Below are 21246 nucleotides of genomic sequence, written 5' to 3'. Positions count from 1 at the left end.
GTTGATTTCTCAACCCAGACCCTCAAAGCTAGGAGATCCTGGAATGACTTATACCAAACTCTGGAAGAAAATGGATGCTAACCAAGAATCCTATATTCGGCAAAATTAAGCTTCAGATCTGAAGATGAAATAAAACCCTTCCACAATAAACAAAATTTAAATGAATTTGCAACTAGAAAGCCCACACTACAGGATATTCTCAATAAAATATTCCATAAAGATGGAAAAAAAGTGAAAACCAGAGAAGAGAGGAACTACACTAAAGGAATAATCAACTGAAGGAGAAACTATTTCAAATTAAAAACTAGAAATAAACCAAAATAACTGGAAATACAAATAATATCTCAAAAATAACCTTGAGCTGGGCATGGTGGCACTCACTACTGAATAGATCTTCCAAACAAAAACTAAATGAAGAAACTGTAGAACTAAATAATATAATCAATAATTTAGACTTAACAGACTTATATAGAATATTTCATCCATCAATGAGAGAATACACTTTCTTCTCAGCATCACATGAATCCTTCTCTAAAATAGACCATATCTTATACCACAAAGTAATTCTTAGCAAATACAAAAAATAAAGATAATACCCTGCATTCTACCAGATCATAATGGAATAAAATTAGAAGTCAAAGACAGAATATAGCAGAAGCTATTGCAGCACATGGAGACAATAATATGCTATTGAATGACGAATGGACAGCAGAAGAAATCAGGGATGAAATAAAAAGTGGGAGATAAATAAGAATCGTGATACAACATATCAAAATCTCTGGGACACTACGCTAAGAGGAAAATTCATTGCATTGAGCTCATTCATTAGAAGAGTAGAAATTCAAAAGTCAATGAATAAATGATCTATTATTACATCTCAAAGAAAAAAAACAAATCAACACCAAAAGCAGGAGAAGACAGGAAATAATTAAAATCAGAGCTGAAATCAATGAAATTGAAACAAAAGAAATAATTCAAAAAATTGACAAACAGAAAAGTTGGTTCTTTGAAAAAATATAATTAATAAACCCCTGGTCACACTAACAAGAGAGAGACAATCAAATTACTAAAATTGGTGATGAAAAAGGAAATATCACAACAGACACTACTGAAATGCAATATTCAGAAACTAATTTGAAAATTTATACTCCAATAAAATAGAAAATCTTGAAGACATCGACAAATTTCTAGAATTTCTATGACCTACCCAAACTGAGTGAGGAGGACATACAATGTTTAAACAGATCAATTTCAGGAAATGAAATAGAAGATGCCATCAAAAGCCTACCAACTAAGAAAAGCCCAGGACCAGGCAGATTCTCAACTGAGTTCTAAAAGACCTTGTAAGAAGAATTAACACCAATACTTCTCAAATGATTCCATGAAATAGAAAAGGAAGAAATCCTTCCAAACTCATTCTATAAAGCTAGTGTCACCCTGATACCAAAACCAAACAAAGAGACATCACGGAAGGAAAACTTCAGACCAATACCCCTGATGAACACAGTTGCAAAGCTTCTCAATAAAATTCTGGCAAATCACATACCAAAACATATTAAAAAGATAGTGCACCACAATCAAGTGGGGTTCATCCCAGCGATGCGAGGTTGATTCCACATCAATGAACATAATTCATCACATCAGTAGACTTAAACACAATAATCATATTATCATCTCAACAGATGCAGAGAAAGCAAAATACAGCATCCCTTCATGTTCAAAATACTAGAAAAGCTAGGGATAATAGGAACATACCTCAACATTGTAAAAGCTATCTATGCTGAACTCAAGGCCAACATCATTCTTAGTGGAGAAAAACTGAAAGCATTGCCTCTAAAAACTGGAAAAGACAAAAATGCCCTCTTTCACCACTTTTATTCATATCGTCCTTGAAAATCTAGCCAGAGCAATTAGAAGAAAGAAATTAAAGGAATACCAATAGGAAAAGAAAAACTCAAACTATCGCTATTTGCTGATGACATGATTCTATTTTTAGGAGATCCAAAAAATTCCACCAGAAAACTTCTAGAACTAATGAATGAATTCAGCAAAGTAGCAGGATATAAAATTAACAATCAAATAATAAATAAATATATAATAAATCAAATGCATCCCTATACATCCATGATGAATTCACCAAAAGAGAAATTAGGAAAACTACCCCATTTGCAATAGCCTCAAAAAAAAAAAAAAAAAAAAAAAAGAGGGGGGGAATCAATCTAACAAAAGAGGTGAAAGACCTATACAAAGAAAAATACAGAACACTAAAGAAATAAATTGAAGAAGACCTTTGAAGATGGAAAGATCTCCCATACTCTTGGATAGGCAGAATTAATATTGTCAAAATGGCCATATTACCAAAAGCATTATACAGATTTAATGCAATTCCTATTTAAATCCCTATGACATTCTTCATAGAAATTGAAAAAGCAATAATGAAATTCATTTGGAAAAATAAAAGGCCCAGAATAACCAAAGCAATCCTTAGCAAGAAAAGTGAAGCAGGAGGCATCACAAAGACCTTACATTATATGATAAAACCATAGTAATGAAAACAGCATGGTTTTGGCACCAAAACAGATATGTAGACCAATGGTACAGAATAGAAGACACAGAGACAAACCCACATATATACAGTTACCTCATACTAGACAAAGGTGCCAAAAACATACATTAGAGAAAAGATAGCCTCTTCAACAAATGGTGCTAGGAAAACTGGATATCCATAGGTAGCAAACTGAAATTAAACCCCTATCTCTCACTCTGCACAAAAATCAGCTCAAAGTGGATCAAGGACTTAGGCACTAGAACAGAGACCCTGTGCCTACTGAAAAAAAAAGTGAGCCCAAATCTCCACCAGGTCAGCTTAGGACCTGTCTTCCTTAACAAGACTCCTAAAGCACAAGAAATCAAATCAAGAATCAATAAATGGGATTCAATCAAACTAAAACTTCTTCACAGTAAAGGAAACAATAATGTGAAGATAGAGCCTACAGAATGAGAGAAAATTCCACATGCACCTCAGATAGAGCATTAATCTCTAGGATATATAAAGAACTCAAAAAACAACACACACACATGCAAAATAGCTCAATCAGTAAATGGGCTAAGGAACTGAAAAGAAATATCACAGAAGAAGAAATACAACTGATCAACAAATATGTGAAAAAATGCTCAACATCTGTAGAAATTGGAGAAGTGCAAATAAACTACACTGAGATTCCATCTCACTCCAGTCAGAATGGCTATTGTCAAGAATACAAGCAAAAATGAATGTTGGCGAGGATGTGGGGGAAAAGGTACACTCATACATTGCTGGTGGGACTGCAGATTGATGCAACCACTGTGGAAAGCAATATGGAGATTCCTCAGAAAACTTGGAATGGAACCACCATTTGACCCAGCTATCCCACTCCTTGGTTTATAGCAAAGCAATCCTTAGCAGGAAGAGTGAAGCAGGAGGTATCACAATATCAGACCTTAAACTATACTAAAGAGCAATAGTAACAAAAACTGCATGGTATTGGCACCAAAATAGACAGATTCACCAATGGTATAGAATAGAGAACACAGAGACAAACCCACATAAATAGCTATCTCATACTAGACAAAGGTGCCAAAAACATACACTGGAGAAAAGATAGCCTCTTCAACAAATGGTACTGGCAAAACTGGAAATCCATATGCAGCAAAATGAAATTAAACCCTTATTTCTCACCCTGCACAAAACTCAACTCAAAATGGATCAAGGATCTGGGAATTAGACCAAGACCCTGCACTAACAGAAGGAAAAAGTAGGCCCAAATCATCATCCTGTCAGCTTAGAACTAGACTTCCTTGACATGATTCCCAAAGCATAAGAAATAAAAGCAGGAATCAATAAATGGGATGGATTCAAACTAAAAAGCTTTTTCTCACAAAGGAAACAAGCAACAATGTGAGGAGAGAGCCTACAGAGTAGGAGAAAATATTTATCACACGCATTTCAGATAGAGTACTAATCTCCAGAATTTATAAGGAACTCAAAAATCTTTACACCAAAAATACAAATAACCCTATCAATAAATGGGCTAAGGAACTGAGCAGACACTTCACAGAAGAAGATATACAAACGATCAACAGATATATGACAAAATATTCAACACCTCTAATAATAAGAGAAATGCAAATCAAAACTACCCTAAGATTTCATCTCACCCTAATTAGAATGGCTATTATCAAGAATACAAGCAACAATATGTGTTGATGAGGATGTTTTGAGAAAGGTACACTCACACATTGCTGGTGGGATTGCAAATTGGTGCAGCCACTCTGGAAAGCAGTATGGAGATTCCTCAGAAAACTTGGAATGGACCCACCATTTAACCCAGCTATCCCACTCCTTAGCCTATACCCAAAGGACTTAAAATCAGCATACTGCAGTGAAGCAGCCACATCAGTGTTTATAGCAGCTCAGTTCACAACAACTAGATTGTGGAACCAACCTAGATGCCCTTCAATAGATAAATGGATAAAGAAACAGTGGTATATTTACACAATGGAATATTAACCTTAAAGAAGAATGAAATTATGGCATTTGCAGGTAAATGGATGGAGTTGGAGAATATTATGCTAAGTGAAATAAGTGAATCCCAAAAAGCCAATGGCTGAATGTTTTTTCTGATAAGTGGATGATGATACATAACAGGAGGTGTGGAGGGGGTAAGGGAATGGAGGAACATTGGATTGTGTAGAGGGTAAGAATGGAGGAACTTTGGATTGTGTAGAGGGAAATGGGAAATAGGGAGGGGTCGGGGGGAAGGAAAGATAATGGAATGAGAGAAACATTATTACCCTATGTACATGTATGATTACACAAATGATGTGACTCTACATCATGTACAGAGAAATGAAAAGTTGCATCCTGTTTGTGTACAATGAATCAAAAATAATTAAAAAACCAAAAAAAAAAAAAAAAAACCCTAAAAGATTCAAAATCAGCACACTACAGTGATGCAGCCACATCAATGTTTATAGCAGCTCAATTCACAGTAGCTAAACTATGGTTTGTTACCCATCTAGATGCCCTTCGATGGATGAATGGATAAAAAAAACTGTGCTATATATACACAAAGGAATGTTACTCAGCCATAAAGGAGAACGAAATTATGACACTTGCCAGTACATGGACTGAACTGAAGAATATTATGCTAAGCAAAATGAGCCAATCCCAAAGAACCAAAGGTCGAAAATTTTCTCTGATATGCAGATGCTAATTCATAATGCAGTGTGGGGGAGAAGAGAGGTACTTTGGGTTAGACAGAGGGGAGTAAAGGAGGGGAGGGGTCTGGAGTAGAAAGGATAGTAGAATGAATTAGACATTATTACCCTATGTGCATATATGACTACATGACTGGTATAATTCTACATCAAGTACAACCAGAAGAATGAGAAGTTATAACCTATTTATGTACAATGTGTCCAGGTGCATTCTACTGTCATGTGTAACTAATCAGAACAAATAAAAATAATAATAATATGGTGGTGTTTGACATAAAGTATATGATCATTGTCTCTTTATTTTAACAATGTCATTGATTAATATAAAATCTTTTGCTGATTGCATTTAATGATTATAGATTTGAACTCTCCTTAATATAGTAATATACCACCAATGATTCTTCTGTTATTGTTTTCATTCCATATTAATATTTATTCTTTTATTTTTAAACTTCCTGAATCATTACTTAGGTGTGTTTTTTATAAACTAAATCTGTTAGTTACCAAATCTGAAAGCATTTTCCTGTTCCTACCTATTGGTATAACTGCTATGTTTGGCTTTTGTTATTTTATTTTTATCATTTCCATCCTCTTTGTGGACTCTTCTTTGTGTTTTGCTACACAGACTATATTTTGTTTGATTTTATCTTTTGTAGGAATTTGGAAGAGAAAGAGCTTATTTTACATGGTACAAATAGTTGACTGTTAAGTTTGTCACATAACTGGATTTAGCCTTTGTTTTGTAAATCACCCAATTTGACCTTGCGCCAGCTTGGAGTTTAGCACAGCTTTCTCTCCTTACTCACTATCACCCTCTTGTCACTTCCTCATCGTTTTTATTACAGTCTAGGAATATCAATCCAGGTAGTTATACTCTCTTCTACTTTGATTATGCATCTTTTTCCATATTTCACTCAGGTTTTCTGGTATATTTTAAAGCTTTGTAACAGCATTGATTTATGTTTCTGTATTCCATTAATTTGAATGCTCACCACTAGTTCTTTTTCTATTAAGATTTTCCCATTTTTGATTTCTTGTTTTGCTTCATAGGTGATCTATCTGGAGAATGGCTTTGGCATTTGATCAGGATAGGTGAGAGAATAGGTAGCTCTGATATTGCACGTGAGATTGGTTTTCTGTTGTTTTCATACGTAAATGACCAAATAATAGGACTACTGGGCTACAACCTTTCCTTATGAATGCCTTGCAGTTGTTGCTCTGTGGATTTCTACACTAGTTTTTGGATGGGAAACTTGAAATTGAGTTTTACTCTTTTCTAGGTAACTTTTAATTATGATGATTATGTATTGATAAGATTTTTAGGAAACCTCTTTTAAAGACATTCCAGAACATATACAGATATTTATTTTATTTTATTTGTTTTGTTTGAAAATTTTTTTATTGACCGATAGTAATTGTACATATTTGTGCAATATATTTAACTATTTTTACTGTAAATCCATGAATTAATCTGCCCACTTGAATAATTTATTTTAGACCAGCAAAGTTTCATTTAAGATATTTAATTAATATTTACATATTTAATTTAATTAATGTTAATATTTGCTATTCAGTTATTGCTGCTGTACTTATATTCTGGTCTCTTCTCCAGGAACCTCTGTAAGTCATTCATTAACTGAGTGCCAAATAAGTGACTCTTGGGGTTTCATCAATGAGCAAAACTGATTCCTGCCTTTGAGGAGCTTAAAATTCAGCCAGGAGAAATAGACACTGAAACAGAGAGTGTAAATTCTATCGTGGAATGCATGGGTTAAGGACCACAGGAAGGTGGGGTTCCCTCTGCTTTGGGTGCTGCTTCCATGTTCACATGCTCTGTCAAGTGACTTGATTTCCTGTAGCATTCGTTCTGCTCTATTTTACCCCTAAGTTGTTAGCTTTTGTGTTTATTTTTTAGCCCACCTTTTTGTTCTGCTGCTTCTCAGCTTGTTTTCTGCTTTTCGTTTCCTTCATGTGGTAGTACCTCTTCACAGGCTTCTTCTCGTCCTATTATTTATTCCTTAGTGGAGACCACCTCAGAACCATGCCTGCCACAAGGCAGTCCCCCGTGGGGTCTGAAGTCCCACAACCTCCCTTGAGGGTAACTGTCCCCCTCTGTTTAGACCTGGGACCAGTTATGAGGTCCACAGGCAGTCTCCATTGAACTTTGGCGGGAGGCTGTGTCCTCCTTTCTCAGACCTTCCCAATAACAAATGAGATGCCTTTTTGTTCAATCCTTCTGAAGTGTCACAGCTCTGAGCTCTTCCTCTCTCCCTTTGGGGGATGACTATGCATTCAAACACACCCAACAGCTCTCCCCAGCCCTTTTGTTTCTTGCCAGGGTGCATAATAAAAGTGAAGGTTGTCATCTCCGAATATGTAGATAAGGCAAAAAGCAGACTGGCCAGGGTAGGGGCAGGAAGATGATTTCGGTCCTGTGGACGCTGATTTGGCCAGCGGTGAAGATGGTTCTTTTTATAGTGAGCTCTATCATTCCATTTTTCATTGAATTGTGTTCCTAACTCCTAGCTTCCTATGCAACACATTCATTCCGAATCAGTAGGTTGATCTTGTGGGATGTGGTCCAAAAAAGATTTTTCCTCAATTAATTTCCGTAATTAATGGACTTTGGAAATGAGGGGGGGGGGGCTCCTTCTTCTGTGATTTTTTTTTTTTTATTTTTTTTTTATTTTTTGGTGGACATTTGCTATAGCATTGAGAGGAAGAATGGCAGATGCCGCTAACCTGCCATGGTATTGTTATGAATTCCCACATTAACTTATTTATTCTTTACCTTTGTTTATATAATCACGGGGGCCAGAGAGGCATTATCATTGCTATTTATGATAAGCAAAATGAGACTCGGGAAAGTGGAGTGACTTGCCTAGGGAGATTCGTTTGGGGTGAGTTGGGCCAGTCCTCTTTCACAGGCCCTTCTACACCCATTTCCCCCACTATCCTCCACTGTTCTTCTCTGACCACCATAAATGAACTGTGACAGTACATTTCATATATAAGACTAAAATTCCAGCAATTCAGTACATGATATGCCTTGGAAATTCTTTCTGCCACTTATGAGTGTTTTTTCAATTAATAAACAATGGGTGAGAACACGTGTGTGTGTGTGTGTGTGTGTGTGTGTAATCATACAGTGTTTGTATTGAAGTGAAAGTAAAACTCAAGTCTTCTCATTTCAAATTCAGATTTTTTTTTCTTTTTTACACATGATATTATTGCACTAAAATGAATTTTGGGAGGAATCTCTCTTGCCAGAGGCTCCTTAATATGCATTCCAAAATGAACTAAAAAACTTTGGTGCATATCTCAGCCATTGTGCTCTCTGTTGGTATGATGATCCGAAGGTGACCGAATCATCTGCTGTAAGATGGAGAAACAGAGACTTATTGCATTTGGAGCCCTCCCTGTCCCTGTGCAAAAATGCAGCCATCGAAATTCAAGGATAAGCAAGTTGTTTAGGTTAGTGTATGCTTTTGCATAATAAACACTGCCTTTTGGTCCACCTGTTTACAGCAGTGTCTTCTTGGCATTTTGGTCAAGCAATACGTGTAAACACGGCTACTAAAGACTACTGAGCACTAGTGGGCCTGGCTCTGATAAGATGCTCCTTTACTTTCCGTTCTGGCTCAGGCTTTATTTCCCACCCTAATGCATATCTGCAAGCCCTTATAGTACAAATTCTTGTCATTTGCCCAATGGAGGCCACAGTCACTAAATTAAAAGGTGCCAGGCAGTGCATTCTGGTTATAGAGGCTTTTCTACTATATAAGGCATATCCCTACCCACTTCTGCAACTCAGCCCCAGCTTCAGAGGGGCCCAGAGATGCTGCTAAACATCCCATAATGCACAGGATGTGACTTGCATTAGTGGCATATTATTTGCCCACATGCTCTAGAGAGTCCTGGTTTTCAGGCATGCTTAGGGGTTTGTAGGAGAGAGATCTGTGGCTCCTAGGGGACAGAGATGCCCTATAAGCTCCCTTTGGGGAACTATGGCTTTGCAGGTACACAAGGAGATAAGGAACTGTCCAGTGTAGTTTCCCACTCAGAGACCATTAAAAAAAGGGAAGGATTTTATTTAGCAAAGTTCATAAAAGGTTATGCAGGAACAGGTCTTTAGTAAGTTGTTTGCCCTGTCCTATAAATACATTGAGATGATTTGTGATGATTAAGAGAGAACGTTCTTACTTTCGAGACTTAACTAGACTTCCAAAGCATTGCCAGGAAAGACTATTTGGGTTAAGACCACATAGAAACAAAATGCAGGCCAGAAATCTGGTACAGGCCCAGTTCACTCCATTCCTGTTTGGTAGGCGGTTTTAAGGAGAATTGAACACAATTCAATTTTAATAGGGAAATCACAAGTAATGCAATGTCACCCCCCATTTAAACAATAATGTTGTCTGTTGAGAGCTAACTGTCTAAGAAGGCAACCCAATAATCTGCCACTGGACAGAATCTGGTTAACCATTCCCCAAATGCAAATTTATAAAGATGTAGATAGTAGTTCTTAACCAAGCATGATCTCCACTGCCCAGGGGACACACAGCAACGTCATAACATGGGGGTGTTCCATTGGCATCTAGTGGGCAGAGGCTAGAGATGATGCTAAACATCTCATTATGCACAGGACATTGCCCCTGCCCAGCTACCCTCCAAAATTATGTTGAGCTTGACAAACCCTGATGAGGATAGTTATCACCCCCTTTCCTCCTGAAGGCCAGTGTATCCGAGACACTCAAACCTTCTTCCCCATAATCCTCCTCCTCATTTCTCACCAGTCCTTTCCTTGTGAATCAGAGCATTCGATGAAAGCCTCACACATTCATCACACACTCACCTTCCCCTGCTGGTCTGTTTTGATCTCCCAGCCCCGGGGCAGTTCCAGCCGAGTGTCTGCGAACATGTTGATGAAATTCACCAAGTCCCGGTTGTGCTGGTAGCGTTCAAAATTGCGAGCGTCTCGTCGGACTTTCAGAATCATGTGCTTTAAGCAGGTGCTACTGGTGAAGACTCGGTAGGCACTCTGAGACAGGTTCAGGATGAATTAGGGTCAAGAATGGGAAAAACAGACTAAGTATACTTTGAGCACTTAAACATGATGTAATGTGATTGCTACACAGCAATTTATTGTGAGCCTGAGACAGAGGCCTCAGGAGCAGAGATCTTGCCCAAGAAGTAATTGTGCAGGGATGGTTAACACTTATATATCATTCCAATTTTACCTGACGTTTGGCAGCCTCAGACTCTCATGCTTAGCTCCCTCATACCTCCTTCTACCTCTCTGAGCATCACTCCTCTTCTCTTAGATTCCTTCTCTGACTGTAGAGCTCTGCCTTTGGTCTTCTTATCTGCCTAACACAGGGTAGTAATTTAGGATCTGTGGGGATTGCAGGCTGGACTACAGAAGTATCTCAATCCTTTGAATCTTATGTAAAACCTTGTGTGTGTAGAGATCAGGAGATGAAAGGAAACAAACGTTTTAAGAGGTTTCTAAATATGCCAAATGACAATTTTATGGTACATAGGGCTGGTGTGTGTGTGTGTGTGTGTGTGTGTGTGTGTGTGTGTGTGTGTGTATGAAACCAGAGAGGTTGACCCAGTGGATTCCAGGGTCCACCTTGTGCTGAGTGCTGAGTTTTGGTGCATCAGTATCTGCCATATTTGTTCCCCATTTGTGACTCCCCACTGCAGCACTGAGAATCTGCTCTGTATACTAATCAGTGGTCCCTCTTTTCCCTAGCCAGAGCCTCCACGGCCTCATCAAATTACTGCCTTTGCCATATGGAATCACCATCACCTAATTCAGGTGCCCAAAGTAGAAACTGCCTTTCTGTAACTGTTCAGTCTTTCTTGATTCCTCATCTTCTACACATCCATAACCACAGAGGACCCAAACTCAAATGATTCTCTGAGAAATCTCTCTGAAGGCAGCCATTCCTTGCCGTGGTCCCAGCCCCTTCCTTAGCTTGGGCCTCCGTCATCTCTCACTTGAGCAGTCAAATTGGTCTCAAGTCTTGGCCCCTCAGTCTTTCCCCACACTCTGCTGCCAGAGAGAATGTTTCATTAAACTGTGTGGCTATGCAAGCCCATTGCCTAAGACCACTGTGGGTTCTTGTTGCCCATTGGAGTAGATCCAGGATCCTTTGTATGGCCTACCAGGAGTCTGCTGATGAATCTCCACCTGAGCCACTCTGAAACCATAGCTGTTCCTAACATACTAACACCAAACACATTTGTCCCTCTGCCGGGACTTCTTCCTACCCACTTCCCACTTCTCTTATTCAATGTGGCTGACCTCTTCTGCTCCCTGGAGTTCCAAGGGAACTTTGGCTTCTTTCAGTTTGGGCCCTGCCCTGCCTGATCTTTTTGTACAACATCATCCCACAGAATAGACACCTACTTCTTAGGTGTCACCTTAATCTGTCTTTGTGATTCCAGCACCTAAATTGTGCCTGAGCTGCAGAAAATGTTTATTAAATGGGAAATTAACAAATATAGTGATATTGCTTTCTTGAAAATACCTCTTAAAAATGCAATGAAAAAAGTACATAATAAAATCAAATCCAGTTCAATAGTAGCATGATATTTGAAAACTGCATCAAAAAAATGTCAAGGAAAAATCTATTTTAAAATGTGTTTAGTGAAAATGATTGTATTAAATGGCTCATAATGAAGGGAATCTGTCCACTTCATGCTCTTTTAAAATTTTAACAATAATAAAAATGAGTATTTGTTTCCAAAGCACTTTCAATGACATGAACCTAATAAAAGACTAAAGAAGCAACAACATTTCCAAATTCAGTCTTTTTACTTACTGGGAGACTTACAGACAGTGAAAAGATTAGACTGGATTTTTTTTCTTGTGTGGGGCAAAATTCTAGCCTTTTTAATCTGTTGAATGACTTTACAAAGCTTGTTTTGGGTCTTGATGGAGCCAGGCCAGGCCTCCTCTGCTCTTGGAACACTCACATAATTGGCATGCAGCACGGTGAAGAATTCTGGGTTGGTGATGAACTTGACCGCTGGGGACTGCAGCAGCAAGGTGATTTTTTGTGAGTTAACTGGAGAAAGTGACCCATCTCTCCTCAGATCTATGAGTCAAAGCAACAGAATACATTGAGAAAAAAGTGGTTTCAAACCTGGTTCTTATTTTCCCACAGCAGCAGCACACAGATCTCCACCTTCACAGCAGACTTTTGTTTTTAATAGCAACATGACCAGGTATCATACCTGTAAGGTATGAGCTGTGAGGGTACAGCATCCTTAGGGAAATGCTTGGGATCAGAAAGAAGTGTTTCAGAAATTTTTTTTTCAGATTCTGAATATCTGCATATCCTTAATGAGCTACCTTGGGGATGGGACCCAAGTCTATACATGAAATTCCTTTATGTTTCACATATACTTTATACATGGAGAATGAAGGTAATTTTATACAATATTTTTAATAATTTTGTACATGAATATATGTTTCATGGTATAGAATTTTCCATTTGTGGCATCATATTGGTGCTCAAATAGCTTTAGTTTTTGGAGCACATCAGATTTTGGATTTGGGGATTAGGGATGCTCAACCTGTATCACTTTCTGTAAGCCAGTTAAGAATCATTATTTCCTAGTAGCATTCCTGCATCATTTCAGGTAAGCACAAGTCCTCTAACATCTCCTCCCATTTATCCTGATGATTTTTTTTCGTATTTTTATTACAAGTTGATAACCATAGTTATGATAGATTGTTTGCAAAAAGGGTCACAATTTTCCCCCTCCTTGTATTCATACCACTCTGCAATGGGACTTTGCAGCAATCCCCCTTATTGAATTGGGGTTGGCCTTGTGCCTTGCTTCAATTAGTAGAATGTGGCAGAAGAGACATGTCAGTTCTGAGTCAGAGATTCAGAAAGCCTGTGTCTTTCATATACCTGCTACCACTAACAGAACAACTTGGGCTAGCCTGCTGAGAGATAAGTGATGGAGAGTAGAGAAAAGTCACCCATCTGAGGCCATCTTATATCAGCCAGCCCACAGTCCAGACAATAAAACATCTGACCTAAGACATTTGCATGAGCTCAGCAGCATCCTGAGGAACCACCCAGCTGAGCTTGGCTCACATTACTAACCCATGGAACTGCCAGATGAATGTGTGGTTGTAAGAGTAAGCCACTAAGTCCTGGGATGGTTGGGTACACAGTAAATGCCAAGTGATCCAAGGCCAAACCCAGAAATAATGTCCTCTTTCTTTCTTCTTTAGGTTTCTAATTACTGGACCAATGTACCATGTCCCTTCTCGCAAAGTCAAACAATGAAATTCAAAACAGAAAAACTCAAACTAGTCAGTTTGGTAAGTATGTCTAGAGAAATGAATAGAATGAAAGCAATTAAAATTGTTAGTGAAACTGTATGTGTATTTAAGAGATCACATGAAAATGTTCAACATCCACATTACTGTAGATGGTGGAGAGCCGGCAGGATGGGAATCACAATGTCTGTTTGGTGAGACTCTCTCTGAGTCTTCTTTTGGTAAAGAAATCTGCCATCATTTAATCCATTTCAAAGAGAAAGTGGATTACCAAGATACCATTGTGGTAATCTTATATTGTTATGGGTATAAAAAGTGGAAGTCAGTCTCATGCTTTTTGAATATCTTGTCTTAGTTCTATTCAGACCCATTCAAAGAAATAAAAATCAGGAAAACTGAGTGAATGTGTGCTGTAGTAGATAAAAAAAATCCTCTTGGACATTGTACATAACCAGAAGCCTGCCGGGAAACCTCTTTCTGCCCAAGTCCCTCCCTGGGGAGAACTGAATTTTATTCTAAATGCAAAGTAATTGTTCCTAGTGTTGTTACATGGTTCCTTTGAAATTGATTGTTAATTTTTATTGCATGTTTTATTTATAGAGGAAAACCCTTTGGACACCAACAAATATATTTATTTAGCAATAGGATTAAGCCACCATAAAAGCTGCCTTAATGCACAAGTACTGTGGTAAACTCAGCTCCCTTCCCAGAATCCACCTTTCCTGTCTCCAGATCCCCAGCCATGGTGGTGGCATTCTCTTCACGGTGGATCCACATCTCCTAAGTTTCCTGGTGGGAAGTTCTGTTGTCTGCTTTACCCTGTTTGCGCCATGCCTCTTTCTCCTCTACTTTGGTCTTTTGCCCACTCTGTTGCTCTCTTTACCCCAGGATGCATGTCTAACCTATGAGGTAGGGTGAAGGACTTGCACAGATCCATCACACAGCTGTTGGATGCCACCACTGGTATCTAGGGACCCCTCCTTTCCAATACCTAAGCTTGACTGGGAAGATTCAGCCTCTGAGTCGCTCCCTCCACCTCCACCTCCTCCAGTTGGGACTTGCTCACAGCTTTGGCTGCCAGAATCTTCTTCAGGTCTTTCTGTTGCAATGGTTCGCTGAATGTTTTGATACCTTTGCATTAGAAAATGGAAAAGATGGAGTTAACTTTTGTTTTTCTGCTTGTTGGGCTCTGAATCAGATAATTGCAAGAATCTGTAAAAAATTATCTTGAAAGTCAGGAAAAAAAAGGCTTAAAACTCCCAAAAGATAGCCAAAACAATTAGCAAGAAAAGTACCTCTAGATTATTTAACTTCTTTTTGTTTTGAAAGCTGGGATGAATTTCAAATATGGTGACTTTTAATAATCAACAGAAATAATAACTAATCATGCAAAATAGCCTGTGAACTGCATTAAACAAAATCAGGATAAGACTAAAATGAGGGTGTGGGAAGCAAATTAAAATGCTACAACTAAGGTATGGAATTACCACTACATTATTTAATAGGCCTACAAAAAGGAATAATTGTTCTACTCACTTATTTTTTGTTTGACAACTACTTGATATGATTGGGTAGAGGTCATCAAAATATTATGCTTTTTAAAAGCATGCCGGCAGACAAGTAATTATTTGCTACTTATTTGAAAGCTCATTTTTTTCTTCCTAAATTGGGGATTGAGTCAGTTGGCTGACTAGTCAGTCACTTTCTCAGGTACTAAATATTTACTAGCCCTTCCACCATGCACAGGTTCTGTGCTGAGCTTTCAGATCAAAGAGAGGATTAGAATATGACATTGTCCTTGGAACATACAGTTGAGATGGAGCAAAGTGGGGGAATGGCATGTAAACCACAACTCTAGCAATGTCACAGGTGGTCCAGGTCATGTAAGAGACATATGGGAACACACAAGGAGACCCTAAGGTATATAAAACCTGGAGTATGAACTTATGAGCAAAAACATTTTCAGAAGGGAAAGCAACATATGTGAAAGTAGGGTGCCCTGGGAGAGCTCTGGGAAGTTTAGGGGTGGCATCAGGATGCATGGGCACCAGGTGGTGAGAGAAGACCAGCAGAGAGGAAGGCAGGGAACATCTGAAGGATATACCAGCAGCAGTTTGGCTCATAGGCCTCCCAACCTGGAGTAACATCAGAGTACTTTGTTAAAACACAGATTTCCAGGCCTCATCTCCAGAGTCTCCTATTTGGTAGATCTGGGGTAGGGCCTAAGAATTTGCATTTCGTCTAGTGTCCAAGAGTTAGCTTTGAGAACTATTGTTTTTGATGATAAGTGGTGACTGAAAAAGAGAGACGGCCAGATGTATACTTAGAAAGATCAGCCAACATTGGTGTAGAGAATGGGTGCAGAGGGAAGCCTGGAGTCAGGCAGAGTACTCTGAGAGCTACTGCAACAGTCTTAGATACAGATGCCAAAGACCACCTCAGGCAGGGATGGTGGGTCATGCTGCTGGGGTGAGGGGGAAACACCCACATACTTCAGGGATCCTAAGATCAGCTGTATCTGCCAGCAGAATACTCAGAAATTTTCTATGCATCCTGCCCTTGATAACCTGCTCTGTCTGCTTCATGTTATCTCCTAGGCAGATGCCCAGTTATTTATTTCCTGTCTGTTCCACTCTAAGTGCCTTATTCTAAGTAGCCTCCTTCCTCTCTCCATACTACTTCTGTTTTGCTTAATGCCTCTCAGTCAGTCAAAGTAACATGATCAGGACCCATATTTACTTCTCCTCAAGGGAGGGATGTAAGAAGGGGGCATTTCAAAGCATATTTAGCAGTAGAATTTGTAAAAATTTTGCAGGCAGTCTTAACAGGATTTGGGGCCTCACTGGATATGGGGGTTGAAGAGGAGGAAGGAGTCAGTTGTGACCAGGTAGCTGGAGGTGGCAATGCTAAAAGACAGTGTTGGAAGGATGGACAGATGTTAGAAGGATGAAGATATTTGTTGGATTTGAACATGCTGATTTGGAGGTCCTTATGCTCATGCAAGTCACAATATCCAAAGGAATGTTGTTTATATGGGTCTTATGCTTAGAAAAATGAGGAGTAGGTAGAAAGAGAGCGGCAAAGAGGAGGAAGAAGGGGAGAGTATGGAACAGGGAACAACCAGGTCTCCATGTGCAATCCAAGAGCAAGCAAAGAAGGTACCCAGCATTGCACGGATGTGGTCCTATTGTGACAAGCTCTGAAGCCCATTGCTTTATTCTTTCCTTGAGCTTACAGAGGAAGCTTTTGTCAGCATGCTTTCTAGACTACTTGCAAGAGAATCATCTGGGTGATTGTCAAAATTATAGAAGCTGAAGCAAAATTGAAATCTGAGCTTCTAAGGTGTTCTTCAACTACTATTATGTTCACCTAGATTTGGAATCACTGATCTAAGGGATTTCTTTACATTTTATTTTATCTAGAGAGATTCTACCACTCACTCTGACACCTGGCAGGAAATATCTTTGCCTGTTGCAGTTACTGATAGACATTTTCTGAGAAGACCTTTTATGATAAAGTGGAAGGGGGAGGAATGAGCAGAATGATCATGGAATTATAGAGAGAAATATTTGGGTTTATATACCACCTCAACATGTCTGTGGCAGGGAGGCTGTGGAGAAGAAGGATGGCCTTCTATAATCTCCCTGCTGGAACTCAGGAAATGCACCCATGTAGGAGGGCAGAGTGGACCAATGAGAAGCTGCTGGAGCCTGAAGCCTTCATTCTGGGGAGCAGGGCCTCTCAAAGATTAAGACAACTTCTAATGGAATAATGCTCCAAAAGCATTATGGCAGATTGCATTCTCCCAAAATGGTTTAATTTTTTTAGTCCTATATGCTATCACAGAACCTCTCTAAGAGGTATATTTGATATTGCCACCCCTTGGACCTGGGAAGGTCTTGTGACTACTTTGTCTAACGTATAAGGTGACAGTTTGTGATGGAACCCATGTTGTGAGGAAGCTCAGGCTACCTGGGAAATCTCTCTGTAGGTGTCCCAGTGAACATTCCCAGCCAACAGCCAGCATCAATCAAAAATGCAAGTCTCCAGCTCTAACCACCCTAACCACAGCCAAGAGATACTCCAGTGACAACTGCCTTGCTGGGCCCAGTCAGACCAAAACATGAGAAACAATGACCACAATAGTAATGAATGATTGTAGGCTATTACTTAGCAATAAACATCTGGCATGGGGCTTAGATAAATGTCAAGTTGTAGTCTCTCTTTTCCTTCTTCAAAATGCAATGACCACAGTAGAGAATTTTTATGAGGATATGATCCTATTTGATGATGAAAATGTCAGCAATGTCACAACCTACTTTCACATATCCTCAGTTGGATCTTGTGAAGGACACACACACACACACACATACACACACAACCAAATAAGAAAAAAAGAAAACTTTCCCAAAACCAAGCAAGCAACCAACCAACAAAACAGAAACCTCCTAAATCCCAAGAACAGACAGTCACGTGGGAGTAACTGTGATTTTTAAAGAAAAGATTATGGAAAAAAGCTGATCCTCCAAGATATAAAATATAAGTGGTTCTGAAATAAAAGGAGCACCAAAAGATCAAATGGAAGTGAAGGTATTACTGGCACAGTGAACTCATAAAGCCACATTAGAAGACAGTTAGGCACTGATATCAAATACCAAAACCATGTTCATCTTCCTGGACCTGCTCTTTTGGGAATAGAACCTCAAGGGAATACTCTATTTAGAGATGATCTTAACATTTAAGAGGACTTTGGTGGTAAATCAAAAATAGTGATAAAAGCAACAAACAAAGCATTCAGCAACATAATAAATTAAATTAACTAAAGTATAGTCACTTGATAGAATAGTATATGAGCATTTAAATGTTAATCTGAAGATTATACAGCAATAGGAAATGCTTATAGTGTGGAAAGTGGGAGAAATGAATATAAAACTAATTCCGAAAAAAAAAAAAAAAACTAATTCCGTATTACCTTATAATTATTTGAGAATTATATGTCATTGAAGATGGATACTTTTTTTAAAAGCCTAATTCTTGAAGTAATAGGATTGTAGATGTATTTTTTTTCTACTTAAAATTTCTATCTCCCATACCATGCTAAGTGAAATAAGTCAAATCCAAAAAAATCAAAGGCCGAATGTTTTCTCTGATAAGTGGATGCTGATCCATAATGGGGGGTGGGGGATGAAGGGACTTTGGATTGTGCAGAGGGGAGTGAGAGGAGGGGAAGGGGTGTGGGGATGAGAAGGATGGTGGAATGAGATGGAATTATTACCCTATATACATGTATGATTATACTACTGGTATGACTCTTCACCACATTCAGTCAGAGGAAGAAGTTGTGCTCCATTTGTGTACAATGTGTGAAAATGCATTCCACTGTCATGTATAACTAATTAGAGCAAATTTTAAAAAATAAAAAAAAACTCATAAGAATTTCTCTCTCCCTTTATAATATTATACAAATAATTAAAAATCAGACTTTAGTTGCTTATTTAAAATGAGAATTAATTCTTATATTTCCTGCTTGCTCAATATCTATAGGTGAAAGTAGAGTTAAATAAGTCTGGATATTCCAAAGGTATAGGAATTAACTCTGGAAATAATCTTGTATTGAGTTGTATTAAATTTTTTGGCACCTCACTAGGTGGGGGAAGAGTTGCAAAGAAAACCAAGACAAGAAGGTAAGAACAGCAATAGGGGCACACATATTCGAGAGACTATAGAGGAAGAAGTCACTGGCTCTGTTCTGGGTGGAGGACTCTTGGAAGATGTCACAGGGCACATGATTTTTGAGTGAGGTCCGTAGGATGAGGAGATGTAGTCCAGGTTGGAGGTAGGTGTGGTCCCTATAGTGGGAGCATGGGTCACACCATAAAGGCCTAGAAGAGTGTGCTGTCCTTATGGAATGACTGAGGTTGAACAGAGTCACATTGCCATTGGGTATTCTGTACTCGATGTACATTTCCTTGCACAAACACATCTGTTCTTCACAATCATTGGGTGTGGAGTCAGAAGAAACTCGTTGTACAACTTGGAAATGTTCCTATTTTGTGGTGAGACGGTGAACCCTGTAAATTTCTCCCAATAACTTCAGGTTATCAGAAAATGACCCCTCAGTGTGATCACATGTGAGATAGATAAAGACTGGTAGTATACTTTGTACAGCTACCCTTATCACACCAAATCACAGAAAACTTTAAGTACTTGAAAGTAATAAGTTAAGATAAGTATTTAAAAGCCTGGATACTTAATCTGAAGGTTATCTGACCTTCCCTAAGTAGGATTTTTCACAAGAAATAAGCACTTTCTCAAATCGCTAAATTCCTTTTCTCTATCTGCCCAGATGAACTGCAAATGCAACTTCCTATTCAGCAAAGTCTGGCTGCCTCTTCCAGTGTGATCCTCTCCACAGAGGGCATTGGAATTGACACATGAAAGGTGCAGACCTTCTCTAAAGGCTGGGTTCCAGATGGATTTGGCCTTATTTTTATATCCTACAATCTGAACTTTCAAGGATTTTTGTGCCATAGGTCAAGGTATTTCTTTTTGCTTCGAATACACTGTATTATTTAATTATTTGATGCATTGTTGATTTGATTATTGCCTTGTGTTCAAATAGCACCTCTTTTAGATAATAGCCTGATGATACCTTTTCAGTCTGTTGAACATTCTCAGCCCCTCCATTCTGGTAAGACGGGTCTAAAGGTTAGTTTCTGCCTACAGAATGGCAATAGGGTCCCTGCATAAAATGAGCTCTCTGTGTCCCCTGCATTTTGTCACAGCAGTTTTGTTGTAATCACCATGACAGGACCATCTCATGAATTTTTGGTGCATTCATGTCTAATAAAACTAGCTTTTCACAAGTTCTTCCTTGTAATATGCTTTGTTTCTGTGGGAATGACTGTGCAGAAATGTGCTGCCAATGAAAATCTTTCATGGTTCTCATTCACAATTTAAACAGTCAGCTACTGAAGAGGAAAAATGGAAAGCAAATGTCTTCCATAATGCTCAAGCAATAAAAGAATGTTCTGGTGTTGACTCTCACCTCAAGCATGTTACTCTGTGTACAATAGGAAAAAGAAGTTTAATTTTCTTTGCCTCTTTTTTTTTCTTTAAACTTGGGATTGAACCCAGGGATGCTTAACCACTGAGCCACATCCCTAGCGCTTTTTTGTATTCTATTTAGAGACAGAGTCTCACTGAGTTGCTTAGTGCCTTGCAAAATTGCTGAGGCTGACATCAATGTTCATTGCTGATCAATTCACCATAGCCAGATTGTGGAACCAACCTAGATGTCCTTCAATTGATGAATGGATAAAGAAACTGTGGCATATATATACAATGGAATATTACTCAGCCATAAAGAGTGATAAAATTATGGCATTTGCAGGCAATGGATGAAATTGGAGAATATCATGCTAAGTGGGATAAGCCAACCTCAAAAAACCAAAGGACGAATGATCTTGCTGATAAGCAGATGATGACATATAATGGGGGGTGGGAGGGGTTAGCATTAGGGTTAGGGTTAGGTGTAGGGTTAGGGTTAAGGAGAGTGGCAAGAATGGAGGAAGGAAGGACTGTATAGAGGGAAAAGAGTGGTGGGAGGGGTTGGGGGGAAGGAAAAAAATAACAAAATGAATCAAACAACATTACCCTATGTAAATTTATGATTA

The 21246-nt window shown here is 38.7% G+C and overlaps 1 protein-coding gene across 6 annotated transcripts in view; it reads right to left on the bottom strand.

The window, feature by feature from the left end:
* Nucleotides 1-21246, bottom strand: part of HECW1 (HECT, C2 and WW domain containing E3 ubiquitin protein ligase 1) — a 422686-nt gene that overhangs the window by 89562 nt on the left and 311878 nt on the right. For all 6 annotated transcript variants that reach the window (XM_079149876.1, XM_079149880.1, XM_079149879.1 and 3 more), the window contains 3 exons: nt 14562-14701; nt 12247-12368; nt 10115-10300 (listed from right to left, as the gene is read on the bottom strand). In XM_079149876.1, the coding sequence (XP_079006002.1) occupies nt 10115-10300; nt 12247-12368; nt 14562-14701 (448 nt within the window). The remainder of the gene's footprint in view (nt 1-10114; nt 10301-12246; nt 12369-14561; nt 14702-21246) is intronic.

This window comes from Sciurus vulgaris (genome assembly GCF_902686455.1).
Source record: "Sciurus vulgaris genome assembly, chromosome: 8".
NCBI lineage: Eukaryota > Metazoa > Chordata > Mammalia > Rodentia > Sciuridae > Sciurus > Sciurus vulgaris.
The sequence above is the reverse complement of the archived record's forward strand: the minus strand, read 5'-3'. Positions and strand labels throughout refer to the sequence as shown.